The sequence below is a fragment of the Diadema antillarum genome, unplaced genomic scaffold, assembly GCF_040938485.1.
Source record: "Diadema antillarum isolate AM-2024a unplaced genomic scaffold, OU_Dant_1.0 seq00000647_RagTag, whole genome shotgun sequence".
NCBI classification, from domain to species: Eukaryota; Metazoa; Echinodermata; class Echinoidea; order Diadematoida; family Diadematidae; genus Diadema; species Diadema antillarum.
The window spans coordinates 240,167-255,121 of NW_027271561.1; the positions used below are offsets into that span (position 1 = coordinate 240,167).

Below are 14,955 nucleotides of genomic sequence, written 5' to 3' on the forward strand. Positions count from 1 at the left end.
TGTATAGGAGAGTGTGAAACAAATGGGGATGGGTAGGGTGGACAACAAAAAAAAAGAAGGAAATACAAAAAATAGTGGAATGAGTATGCAATAAAATAACAGATGTGAAAAAGTGGACAGGCAAACAAAAACACAATTCAAACGTCAATTGTGAGAAACACAAACAGGATACTCGGACTACGTCCGAGGTATTAAGCGTAGAGCCAATCTCAGACAATGGAATCATGCAATGGTAAATATGAATATATAATGAGATGATTAGACAAATCAATGGTATCCGAGGAGAACCGGAGAGCGAATATTATCTTTTTGAAATAAGAAATTAAGGTAACTCAAAGGTAAGTTTGTTTTCCCTTCGTTCTATTGCCCGTTCTACGCTTTTTCTCTTTCATGGTTACAATATGTGTTCACAGGTCACTAAAATCTGCGACAGCTTTGTTGTAAACATCTCGTCAAGATACGATACCAAAAACCTCATTACTGACGTTGACAAAAAGAATAAAATCTGAAGTTCATCCTGATGTTGGAGAATAATCAATTAAGAGTTGAAAATGAAATCAACAGTAATTAAGCAGTCAAAGCTATCACATGACCAGAGTGCGTCAGAATATTTTGGTTGAAATGTTTATAATTTAAGTTCTTTGTTTTTAGAATTTAAAATGATTAAATAATATTTTATTAGTCGGGCATTTCATTCATTTGGTGTCAGAAACAATTATCATTCCAAGGATCCTTCCTTCGTCATCAGGTCCTATTTGTAACTAAAACATAGGTGTGTCTAATCTACAAAGCGCGGGGATTGAAAAGGAATATGTAAAGCTGTGTGTTTTGAAATTAAAAAAAAGTAAAGTTATGGGGATTAGTCTCAAATGTTTGTCTGTTAAATGACTTCAAAATGACAGATTTTCTGGAAAGTCTCAAAATGGCCACTTCATTTCCGTATGCACTTGAACCAAGCACACAAGCTTTAATTGTAGGCCCTATAATTATTTCCATTAATTTGGCGCACCAAATCATAACGCAAAGTATTGATTTCTATTAGTCAACTGCATTTATTGAAACAGAAATTTTACCATTATTAAACACTACGCAGCTGAAAACTATCGTGTTCTTCCAATCAATACAGGATGTTTGACCGACCACAACAAAGAAAAAAAATATGATATTTATATCTACGTTATGTGCCATCTTGCCAGTTTATGACGTATATCGTGATTGATATCAACCCATTCCCATGGTTTGTGCTCCCGTGATCCGATGTGAAGCATCGATTTCCATAGATATGCATTTTAAGAGAATTCAGTCCCCTGTCTAGTATACAATAGGCCAACGTTTTAAGGGAAGCATCGAAAAAGGGACCTCACCCACATTTACATAATATCAATCGAGAGACAAAAAGCATCGATGTTTGGTGACCCAAATGAAAAGTGGTTACATGAGAGCAAACGTTATAATCAAGCATGCATGTAATTGGGCAAACCAATGAACACAATGTGTAGGTAAATATTTTATTATCATCATACTTGGATTGAAAGATAAGATACCTTGACAGAATAAGATAAAAGAAAAAAGTGTTTGGTGAAAGAAGAAACAATTCAATAAGTGTTATCGACATATGGGTTGGGCAGACTTTAAATTTGGTGATCGTTTCAAGTGCTATCGGGTTTATCCAGATAAGTATATCTTCACATAGAGTTCGCTGACTGAAAGTCTAGAAAAGAACAGAATGATTTATAGGCCATCTAGCGAGAGGCAATGACTGGAAACGATCATTATTATGATTTATGATATTTGATACATTAATGTGAAAAAGGATCACCAAAATCATACCAAAATCTGCGTCAGCATTTTGTAATGTATTCATTTATTCAATATGTCCAGTTATGTAGGGAGAAAGACATATTCCTGACAAAACATTTCAGTGGATTTGAAAACTCCAATGTGAGTATATCAATTTACATGGAGTAATACAAGGATCGAGGTAAGTTCTATTCCAAAGTGATTGATGAGCGATTTTCAAATTTTAAATGTATCATTTCGTCTACTGTATTGCAGTTGGTTTTGACTACAATATTTATCATTTTTTAAATCTATTTTAATGACTTTTGAGAGTACGAATGCCCAACCGCTCTGTCGGAAAATAAGATGAAGGAGACAAAGAAAACCACCACTTGCACTCTCCGATATTACGGTGCAGTTGAGAAAGTTTACTGGGCTACTTAGTAGGAATTCTATTTATACATCATCTCTTCTTTTTTTTTGGGGGGGGGGGGAGGGGGGAACTATATCTTATTTCAGATCACCGTGTCTCTCATGGTGTTTTACCTTTTGTTATTTGATCTTACATGTCAATGTAAGCATGTTGCTTTGTTTCATTTCTTATATCTACAACGAAATGATATTTCATGTCCAACGGAAGTGCATGAAACTGCCTTGCATTTTTTAGAGAAAATATTCAGTGCATTCTACATTATTGACTAAGCGAAGAGTCAAACAATATCATGAGACTTTATCGAATATTTTCTATACAAATTAATTATCAACGAGAAAGAGATAAATACAAGCAACGGAATACTTTGATATTGGTTTTTAAAATGTTCTCTGTGGGTACTGCCTTTCTTAAATCGTTACTCTTAAAAGAGCTCTCTAATTTGTCCTACCATCCGCAAACATTATCGTTTCTTTTTTTTGACAATATAAAAAATAAAAAGCCAAACTGCAGTCTATTATCATTTCCGTTTCCTTTGGTAGTTTGACATTATTATTTTCAGTACTGTTTTTATAGGCCCGGAGGACATTCAACCTACTCACCTTTCGTCGAACCGACATCGTTCTCATCGTCCTGACGTCTCGGCTTCTTCCTCGCCTTCCGCCGGTTGGTCGACGACCGCCGCTGTCGGCTGGCCCGTGTGGTGGAGGAGATAGAGGCGATCTCCTCGTCGCGCCGAAAGAAGACGACCATGAACGGCTCCTTGCCCTCGTCGTTTCCGACGCCGACCACGCCGGCCTCTGTGGGGTCGATATTACGACCTGGACGACGATGACAGGTGAGAGGTTGACAAACATGCATCCAAATACTTTAAAGATGAGTCATCAAATGCCGTGATATAGAACCCTATGCTATAATTATTTCTGTATTCATAGTGAACATCATATCATGTCGTTTGAACGACATCACAGCGTCTATTTCATTCAAGTTGGAGTTAACATATTGAAATGTATGTAACAGGTGAATTAAAAAAACATGTTCTTTAAGTCATTATAGAAAACAAAAAAGTATCAAATGTTTATAGGCCTACACGTCAATTTGACCATAAGCAAAATAACCACCACCAAAAAAATTATAATAAAAGAAAAAAATCGGATGGTTACGTATGTCCATGGATTTATTCTCTCCTCCCGACCCTTCCAAATATTCAGCTGTTTATTTTTATCTATTTTTACCATGTACATTTAAATTTCAAGAATTGTTATGGCTATGTGTGTTCGGCAAGACTTGGGCAAGCTTGCCAATTATCAATTGAACGACTGGAGTCATGCGACTAGCTGAATTCTCCGCTCACCTTGAAGGCTCTCGACCCTGAGCTGGATGCCTACATTTGCTCCGGGGTAAGTGCGCCAGGTGTCGGTTGCTAACGTCATGTCGAAAACCAACCAACCGTGATCCCCCTCACCGACAATGGTACCGTCCAGGTAGACTGGTAACCTCTCACTTCCGGAGAAAACACCCCACAAATAAAAAAGATAGGAAATTTAACGTTAGAAAGTAAACACTTCTAATGTCAATGTCTGCTATAAGTAATCAATTCTGCACGGATTGTCGCAATATAGAATGGAATGGGAACTTAGAAGCAAGTTGTGTGTAGGTTATGTGAGTCGTAATTTATTACCATCATTTCGAGACGAATTTTCGTTAATGGATGATGTATAAAAACATCTGTACGCCCTAGGTAGGATTCGAACCCAAGACCTCATGTGTATTAACCCGTCCAATGCCGAATTCTAAAATCCCCATAGATTTAATACACAGGCCGCCAGGTTCCCGTAGGGAATGGGTTAAAATTCGTGTGTCCCTTTTGTAATCCTGAAAATCTGATTCCTTTCATAAGCCTATATATTGCAGAGTTAGGTTATTCAGACCACGATGTCGGGAGACTTTCTTCCTCAGACATTCAAAATTTTGTGACGTTTGCAAAAGGGACACACGACTTTAAAGGGTCCGGAACTTTCTTCAATGTATTCCAGCGCTACCGGCCAGTGGCATCTTAAGTATGTTCGAGAGGATATTATTGACAAAAGAAAATGACGACTCTTTTGCTTACGCGTCTAATGATCTCTCCCTCAAAAGCAGCACGTCGATTCTGTACAGCGCGCTATCTTGGCCGCGCGCGTCGCGAAAGACGCGCAGCTCCGCTGACGTAACGGTCTCCCCTGGCGGGATTCTTCCTATATCGAAGCGGTATCGATGAGCTCCGTGTCTTCTGATGGCCGCCTCTTTGTAATGGACTGTGAAATGAGTAGAATAAAAGAGGGGGGGGGGGGGGTGGGTGGCAGGAGAGAATGGGGAGAGAGATTAGAACACTGTTCAGTGAGGATCTTAGACATATCATATTCACAGATATACGGGTATCATGACTCCGGGAACATGTACATCTGACTGTATAATTATCTTCAAAGTACCCCCTTTTACGCAATCAGTGGTTTTCGACAAACCAATGAAAACATACGAAGGGAAATTAGGACAATGGAAAAAATGAATATCACATAACTATATTTGATTCAACGAATCTATTTTTGTTGGTGGTGCGTTTGCCAATACATCCACTCGAGACAAGTAATTGTAGGCCTATTATAAAAGTGTCATTACTTTTTATCGTAAACCAAAATAAATGTATTATAATCAAATATGTAAAAATGACCAATAGCATGCGCTCGGTATAAGTGAGGAAGGAAACAATGCCCCGACAAAAATCTTAAAGTATCTTGTACAAAAAGAAAGAATCAAAAAAAAAAAAAAAATGAGCACACAACTCTGCCAACCCATATCCCTACATTCAACGCTGGTGGCGCGCTGCTGCATATTGGCAGCTGTCCAGGTTGACGCCAACAACTTGCGCATCGCGACGCGTCGCCCGAAACGCGAAGTGTACATATCTCGGGCGCTTTTCCGTGGCCCCCTTTTCTGTAATTCCATCAGAAGTGGTTCCATCAGATATCTCATGGCAAATTACGCTTCCGTTTCATATAACAGCCTCTTCCTGAACCTTCCCATAGCAACTCCCGCAGCCTCCTTCAATTCCCTAGCAACCAGAATTCAACATGGCGGCGATGTGTCCCCAAGGAATAAAGGGTGGGGGTGCTAATAAAGGGCGGGGAGAGTTAAGGCCCGTCTGAAATAAGAAAGGGAGAAGATAAATAAACTAGGCTACGCCAAAGTTTGGTTCCATCTTAGTAATCTAATGTGTGTTTTTGTTTTTATTTTGTTTTTGCTTTTGCTTTCAACGTTTGAGTTTCGAAAGCAAAGCTGATTTCCTCTGTAACACTTTGCAAGCTTGATTACTCTTGCAATACAAAAATTCTTCGCACGCGACGTTGTCTTTTTCCCCCTTGTTCTTACTGTCTTTCTTCAATCGGCTTTACTGCAGTCCAAGAATGGGAACGGGGACCGAAGTTTACTGCAAGGAAACCTAAAACGTCCATTCGACAGACTACACTATATAGCCAGCACATCAAACTATGTAATCATTGATAAAATACAATAATAACGACACTGATGATGATGATGATGATGATGATGATGATGATGGTGATGATGATGGTGGTGATGATGGTGATGATGATGATGATGATGATGGTGGTGATGATGGTGATGATGATGATGATGATGGTGATGGTGATGATGATGATGATGGTGATGATGATGATGATGGTGATGATGATGATGATGATGGTGATGATGATGATGACTCTGTTGTGGATCGCCATTGTAATAACAAAAATGGCGGTGTCAACAGTCCTTACGATATCTAGGAACACTACCACTGCTACCATCAGAGTTGAAAGGAACAGTTAGTCTTGTAACAATATCTTTCTTTTTCGCTAAAATCAACCGTGAAATACATTCCCCATCTATGACGTAACAAAGCACACTCACAATGATTACACGTATGACGAGACGCAACACCTTCAAAATGGAATTCTAACACCGTCTGATTTTGGGCACGTGACTCGAAAAGTAGCGCCAATGAGGTCGGGGAAAGAAGAAGAAGAAACACACACATATTATTCGCCATTATTTTGTTTGGTTGCAGACGACTTTGTTTGTTTTAGTTTCGCTCTTCTTCCTTCTCGGAGTGCGCCCTCACATGCCAACACTCTGGACAGGTATGTCATCGAAGTGATGTGGAAACTATCGGTTTCGTCCCCGGAGGTTAAACTATCCTTCCAGTGGTCTTTAATGATGAAAAAAATATCATATCAACGATTTCCGATTTTACCCCCCAAGTGCATGCCTGAAGTAAGTGTGTGTGTGTGTGTGTGTGTGTGTGTGTGTGTGTGTGTGTGTGTGTGTGTGTAACAATGTATGCGTGTGTGAGAGTGTTTATCTGCGTGGATGAATGAGCGATGGTGTGTACGTCGGAGAAAAAAAATAAGTTTGTGCTAGCAGGAACGGTTCATGACTGTATTTCATGATACACACTCAGGCAACTAAAATCCTCCATGTTCAAAACGACCCCCTGGTCCCCCGTCGCTCTGAACAAATATACATACAGCGCAAACATATAAATATTGATGCATTTCATCAAATATATAACAAAAATATAATCATAAATATAGTATATAATATATATATATATATATATATATATATATATATATATATATATATATATATATATATATATATATATATGTATATATAATATATATATATGTATATGGATCTAGGGCAATTCCCCAGGGCAATTACACCAAATCATTACCCTGACCCTAACCCTGATCCTATAATAATAAATCGTGAACCTAATCCTAATCCTAACCAAAACTCTAAACGCAAACCCACACCTAACCCTAATCTTTACACTAACGTTCCCTATATATATATATATATATATATATATATATATATATATATATATATATATACATATATATATATATATATATATATATATATAATATATATATATATATATTATGATTATGGACAACTGAAAACTGCTGATGTTCTTTTAAATCCTCCATGGCCACTGGAAATACCTTCAGAGATTAAACATCAAAGGGTGTTTATTATAGTCTGAGGATTACTACATTGCCAACAACTTGCACGTCGAAGCTCGAACGCATGGCTAAAAAAAAAAAAAAAAAACCCAACAAAAAACAAAACAAAACAAAAACAGCACAAAACAAAGCAAAAAAAAATGGATGTTCACCAGCGGCATCTCTGTACGGAATAAAATGTACGAATACTATTTTACAAGAAATCTTGATCACACTGAGCATTTGCTGAACCATCTCATCCGCTATATTCAGAATGGAATACACGTGCATTTTCGCGATTAAAACCTAAGAAAAAAAAAAAGAAAATGACACAGTTCTGACCAAAAATACAGATCCACTTTTGTTTCTTTAGCAAAAGCCCCCTGAGGTATTGCCTATTAAATTCATTCTTAGAAGGGGGAAAAAAACTCCCAAAATAGACAAAAATCAAGAAGAAAAGAATGTAATGGCAAGAGTTACACGCCGTTCTTCCTGCTGTGTTACATGTACTACAAACTTCGGCCGCGAATAGAATCACAGTATGATTGCTGATTGATGTGAAATAAAATGATACTAAAAGTAAAGGCACACTGTTTTCACACTGTGTCTCCACATCGCCACATAATTTCGATCCCAGAAACCAAAGCGTTATTGCCTGGTGGCACGTGAAATTCGTTTGCCTCAACAAGCTTATAGGGAAATCATAGTTCTCATTATGCTTGCGGAATCGTCGAGTTTTGCTCTAAAATGTCCACTTGTACAAATAAAAGGTGTGAAATAACCTCAGAAATAAAAGTCGTATGCATACTATCGAAATTATTTTACACTTTTGATACGCCAAAATAACTTGAAATCCTGGCAAATTGCGTGACGTCAGACAGACAAGTTTCTTGGTAGACCATAAAGATGTATTGCAAGCAAATTCCAAATAGTGGAAGATGAATGTTAAACCCTTCTGAGAACTATGTTTTGGTTTTAAATGACAGCGTGAACACACAGTTTTTCCTTTCCGTCCATTGCGGTCTTTTGTGGAGCTCTACGCCTGCACACACTGTAAGACTTTAAATTAATGATTTTCACTACTTTTAGGTTTCAGTAATTGCGGTTACCGATATCCAAACCGCCAACATTCTACTGGCTATCGCTCAACTCTGCTATAACCACGTTATTAGTCGCAATTACCGTTTGGAGTAAAAAAAAAAAAAAAAAAAAACGTTTTGTGTGAGCGTGTCAGTCTACATGAGCCTCCACGGGTCCCAGGTGTTAATATTAGTGGCGGCTGCCAGATCACGTGATCAAGAGACTTTGGACGGGTTTTTCTCGGTCATTGAACCGACTCCCTGCATGGCCGCGTTCCCAAACGACCCGGTGGTGGCTATTAAAGAATCGCTACTGGAGAGCAGTAAGCAGTAACATAATGTAATCTGTTTTCTTTCCCCTTTGTAACACTTAATTCTTATCCTTTTTCCCCTCTCTGTTTTTTTTCTACCTGCGTCTTTTTTTTCCTCTCTCTCTCCAGTTATTTCCAAGCCATGTCTGCGAGGCAACAAAGGAGTCTGTTTAGACTGCGGAAACGTTCACATCCGTTCCATTGTCAGCGACTTGTGAGAGATTTGGAATACTGGCTTTCTAGGGTTGGCGGACAGAGGGAAAGGGGCGGGGGAAGGCCGCAGAAGGTAATGAGGTTAGTTGGGGGCGGGGGGATGGGGAAGACACCCTGCTAGGGATCTTAAGCTTAATGATTGTTCTACACACGCACACACACATACGCACACCCACACACACCATACTCTCACAGAACATGACGCTATAAAACAACTGCACAAGCGCGCGCACACACAAAAATACATCAACCAAAGAGAAAATCTCTTCGACATCAAAACAGACGTGAAGATGGTGGGGGAATACCATCGACTTTACCAGATTCGATTCTGATTCGCAAACAGGAAATTTGGCTGATGCAAGTAACAGTCACCTTCACAAGTACGACTTAAGAATCCAGCCAAATAAGAGCCGGATGGTTGATGAGAAAAGAGGGAAAAACATGGCTGATGTTGAATGTCAGAGCGTCTGCTATTTCTTGGACGTCCTCGAAAAATCGAATCAGTCATCATATTGACGTTTTAATGTTTAGGGAAGAGATTAAAGTAAGTATTACCTAGAGAGTGTTTGTGCTCAAACGAATCAAATTGAATTTCTATGTGTAGATATGAAAACTCCTAAGATTTAGAGTGATTCTGTGTTTGTGGTTTTTGTTTTCCTTTTTGTAATTATTACAATCTGAATCTTATTGTTCCGAAAATTTCGACAGCAATATGATTTCAAATCAGCATTACTATTCATATAAATCTGAAGAGGCATTTGATCCTATATCAGCTAATTTCTTATCTTAGAGATATTGCAATGTTTGTGTAATATGTTGTCTGGTTTTTGTTTCCGTTTCTATTTCTTGAATAAACGATGATAAGCATCTACGGATTTTTATAATAGTCTTCAAGTGATAATGATGATTAAACATGATGATGAAAGCGATAATGATGACGATATAAATGATAAAGAATATAATCGGCATCATCATCGTCATGATAATTTTCATCGTCATAATTATCAGAGTTCTGTCTGTGCTGTTTCAAGGGTAGAAATGGTGGAAACCATGCATTACATTGCACAATCTAACAAAATTGCTTCTGCCTAATATATTCAGTAATATAATGATGAATCAGATTTCTTTTTAAAACCCTATGTAGGACTTTCCATTTTGGGGGCGCTGTGGTTTAGCGGATAAGACTCCCGACTCTCAATCCGAGGACCTCGAGTTCGACTCCCGCCCATTGCGTTACGTCCTTTGACAAGATGTTTTAGCCACCATGTTCCTCTCGACCCAGGTAATTAAATGGGTGCCTGGCAACGCTAGGGTCATGATAACAATGACAGAGCCCTCTGGTAGAGCACTGGCAGGACTGAAGAGGCTACCCTGGATAAATGAGACATTATCATTACTATTTATTTTCATTATAGACCACGTGAAAAGAAAACAAACAAAAAATAATCTTCAGGAGCTATGTTTTTTAAAGAAATAATCACAGGGGCTTAACAAGACGAGCTATGATACATTCTTACATGATCAAAGGACGTCTCGTGCTAAAGGGCGTTGATCACAATATGTAAGGAAACCTCGTAAAAAACAAAACAAAAATAAAAACAGCTTCAAAAACAAACAACGACAGAGACGCAAGATTTTGAAATGAAATTTTCAAGACATTGACGTATCAAGTAGTTTTCTTTAAACGGACGCATGGATCACCGTGAAAAGCCGATATGACCAGGGAGGTTTCGTCTCTATTCCCTGATGAGACACCATGACACAAAAACGCGTATAAAACGAAGGTGCGCTTTGATGTCATTCGTTCTCTTTAATTCAGTGGAAATAAAAAAGAAGGTCGAGTTTAAGTGGCGAGTGTGAACACGGTTTCCCTGTCCCTGACTCTTTTGTTGTTAGTAATGAAAATATTTACGTTTCCTACCTAAGCTGGGCAAAATGTGCAACCCCGTTCCCCGCTACCTTTCTCTTTCTCGTCCGGGCCTTTTGTGTCGGAGGCAGAAAGATTGAAAGAAAGAAGAAGAAGGAGGGGAAAAAAGCAAGCCCCTTTGAAATAGGAGGCGATTCAGTTTCGTACAGAAATCCCTGTATAGAGCCAGTAATGAAATTACATCGAATTGCCGGCTAAAAATACGCGCACACGGAGCGAAACCCAAGAAACGTCATCGGCCAACTCAGTTTGAGGGTGGAAAGAAAAACAAAAGAAAGAGAGAGAAAAGAAAGAAAGAAAGAACAAACAGGGCCGAGAACTGAACGGAAGGAAGACATTGGTAAGAGTCGGTTTGAAGAAAATTCCTGCAGGCGATCTCGAGAACCCTTCATGAAGACATTCAGGGTACTCTTGGTTCCACACACACCTCTGCGCCGCGGCAGTCTTCCACTATAATATAGCCAGGAGCAAGTTGAACTATTAAACTCACAGTTAAAGACGTGATCAATTCTTTATTCCACCTGTCAGGGGTATACTCACCCCATCCTCTCCCCCCCCCCCCCCCGGGAAAAAAAGACTACCTCAAGAAACGAAGCCTTGACTCTCTTTGAAGAAAGGGAAATGGACGTCATTGATAATCAATCAATTTTTTGCATAATGTTTTGCTACGATTTGAGTTTCTGCGAGAATACCTCCTGGATCTTATATGAATGGAAGTCTTTTGGAGTCTTTGAAAAGTCTCCAAAAAGAAGAAAAAAGAGAAGCACCAATAATACATCAAAAGGAATTGGAAGAAGGCTGTGATGTATTCAGGCGGTTAAAGGAAAACACTAAACTGAATACAATCACAGAAACTCACTTTATTAATTGGCATCCCTCTTCCACCTTTTCCTTATACATGTTGCGACTTCTTTAAAGAACTCACTCGAATACGAAGGCCGAGTTGAAAGTGATCTGGGTTAATTGCTCATAAAGCATAAAGGCGGCACAACAATCTAATGGTTTCACGCCGAAGGCTATCTTGGACATGGGGCTGAAGATACGATATTCAAAATTGAAAAATAAGAAAACAACGCCCTTGAGGTTCATTCTCTCATCTTTTTTTTTTAAATCTTCGTTCTATATGACGTAGAATTTTCCTGTACTCTCCGTTCTTTATAATATACCGCTGAACAATGCCAAGTTGATTCAAAGTGTAATCGTCCGTACTATCCCTATATGTTCGATCCCTTGAAGATTCGATGGTATTAAATCTGCCTGTTCATTTCCAACCTATCCCAACTATATACAGAAGTTGTCAAGACTATCCGAACGCAGCTAAGAAACGATGGAAAAGACGTAATACGCGATGAATAGAACTTACACAAACAAAATACCAGTACATGTAAATTGCACATCGATGGTATCGTTTCGGATAGGAAGTAGCGTGACCGGAAGAACGCTCTTTGGCTTGAAAGTAAATTCTTCAAATTCCAAGGCAGCAAGAATGAAAGGAATGTAACTTTTTTTGTAACATTCTGAACCACGCCGAAAAACTGTCGCACTTATTATTACGGAACAAGACACACATTGCCGATGACTTTCAGGCGTTTTATTGTAGTATACATATTATCATTTACAAGGGCTGTATGAGGTGCCATCAACTACGCGTATGGCCTATGTACTACAGACGGATCACATTCCTTGCTCATTTCAGATTGGTCCAATTTGAACAGCACTACCGTTTACATGTTCTATATATGCCTGAACTTCAACCCACCGGGCAACCTCAACTCCTTACAAAAGAAAACTAGACGAATGATCTTGCTGAAATACCACACACAGTACACTCTGGCATGCGAAATTACTGACATTGGGAAAATTCTTCCCCATCCCCACCCCAACCCCCCCCCCTTTTTTTTCTTCTTCTTTCAAAAGTGATACAATGATTCCCTGGGGAGTACAGGCACGCACTACTGTTTCGAATTTCTCGAGTTTAGTAATCTAATCCCAGATACCATCGAATCCTCATCAGTAAATCTGCGGTATCGATAGGGAATGCCTGTGATATCGATAGGTGGCCACCGATGACAAGCGCGCATTGTGTTTCGGATGGTCTACGGTATCATACTAGTCTCGGCGCCGTAGACTTGGGGAAGCGGAAGAGAAGACGAACTCGTCGTAGAAAATCAATGAGCCCATTATGACGTCTAGCAAGCCTTTGGTTGTCATGGTAGATTTTAGTTTTCGTTTCTCATTGATTTGTTTGGACAGAAGGGCCCGAATTCACGAAGATGGGACAAATGAAACCATGGTTTAAACCATGGACAAAAACCATGGAGCGCGAGGTGTCGCATGGAATATTTCGTTACGAAATCAGTCATTTCGTCGATGAAATGATTAGTTTGTAACGAAATGACAACATTTTGTAACTAGATGAACATTTCGTCCACGAAATGATGATTTCGTTAACGAAACGGGCATTTTGTCGACGAAATGACCAATTTCGTAACGAAATATTCCATGCGACACTTGGCGCTCCATGGTTTCTGTCCATGGTTTAAACCATGGTTTCATTTGTACCACCTTCGTGAATTTGGGTCAAGGAGTTTGTATCAGTTGGACTTTGATGTTGTTGCTGATGCTGTTGTCGTTGTTTTTGCTGCTGCTGCTGTTGTTGTTGTGTTGTTGTTGTTGTTGTTGTTGTTGTTGTTGTTGTTGTTGTTGTTGTTGTTGAAATGACAGAAGATATTAAAAGAATGTTTCCATGAAAATCTCTTCTCTGTAGACATCCATCGTTGCTGATGATTGCTATGTGTATCGTAAATGTATCGGTTTTTAACACCGTAACTTCCGTTTGGGAACTAACACACAGTACACCTTACGTCACGGTGTGGGAATTCTACGAAATGTCCGATATCATATATTGGGACACTCTCACATCAGGGAGGTGGTCTACCACCTCCCTGCTCACATAAAGCACACTCTGTGACAGTGGATCCGTTTCACAAGGGTTATTGCCCGCCAGAACTATCATGGTGCTTCCAAATTAAGAAGAAAAGATGATTCAATGGGTTATGCAATGAGTCAGATGCATGGCTATGTCAGTGCATAAATCAGCTATTGTTGGGCATACTGAACCCCCCCCCCCCCCCCCAGTTAAGGCTGAAATAGACATTGAAATTAAAAGAACACTCAAACGGAGCGTTACATGTCTACACGTATCAACAAAGAGTGTGCCTGATGCTCTGTAGATGGCGCTATGTACTAGTATGTGGACAATGACGTAACAGCGTCATCACACGCCGGCCCCGTGCGATCTCGATGACGGGCCGGGTGAGAGTGCAAACAATTGTTTGGACCATGGAGCTACAACAGATCTTTTGTAGCTCCATGTTTAGTAACGTCGGCTTGAACGTGCTGTGGAATTGCACTTGAAGTTTTAATCTTTAGTCTCCATATTTGAATTTCAACAGCAAATTTGAAGCAGAATACGGTTCGGACTGCACAAGGACTATATTTAGCAGGTGTATTTGTATCATCACTGTAAAACAAAATGAAAAGGAAAATGGAATCGACTTTTCTTGAGATCCATCCCTGCGTATTTTAAGGCAGTAATTCGATGTATTTCTTTTTTTTTTCATTAGCGCTCTTTCTAACGAGTGCTGTACAAAACTGAATCTCCTTCTGTTTCGAGAGGATTTGTTTTGCTGGTGGTCCAGTTTTGTTTTGTATTACTTTAGCTCCGTCACAATCGTCAATGACGTCGACACCAGGGTCCCGTTTCATAAAACTTGATATCAGTAGCAACTGCCACATTTTTCTATGACAAATTTGCTCTCAGCCGATCAGATGCAAGGATTTCCGTAGCTTGTAACAACTATCGTAACTTGTTACTGATAACAAGTTTTATGAAACGGGGTCCAGATCATTGTGTAAAAGGCCGGAATCCCAGACTAACCAATCCATCTGGTAGGAATCGAGCTAACTCTGGAAGTGCTGCGAACCCGCTCTGGGTGGGTAGAGCGCACTTTCGGCGGGAGACTTGGGGAAACTCAAGACTCGCATGTCTCGAAGTTTCCGCTCTTCCCTCGCTAATAAGCCATGAAAATGTTCTCGGGGTATATCATCCTCCACTTTTTTTTTTTGGTCCCGTATCAGTTTTGGAAGAATCTGCTCCCTTCAC

At 39.5% G+C, this 14,955-nt stretch overlaps 1 protein-coding gene across 1 annotated transcript in view; it reads right to left on the bottom strand.

Annotated features, from left to right (window-relative positions):
• The window catches only part of LOC139736441 (protein DVR-1 homolog), a 65,384-nt gene that overhangs the window by 7,735 nt on the left and 42,694 nt on the right, over positions 1 to 14,955 (bottom strand). The window contains exons 2-4 of the mRNA XM_071647191.1: positions 4,323 to 4,506; positions 3,564 to 3,712; positions 2,812 to 3,030 (exon numbers count right to left, since the gene is read on the bottom strand). Of these exons, the coding sequence (XP_071503292.1) occupies positions 2,812 to 3,030; positions 3,564 to 3,712; positions 4,323 to 4,506 (552 nt within the window). The remainder of the gene's footprint in view (positions 1 to 2,811; positions 3,031 to 3,563; positions 3,713 to 4,322; positions 4,507 to 14,955) is intronic.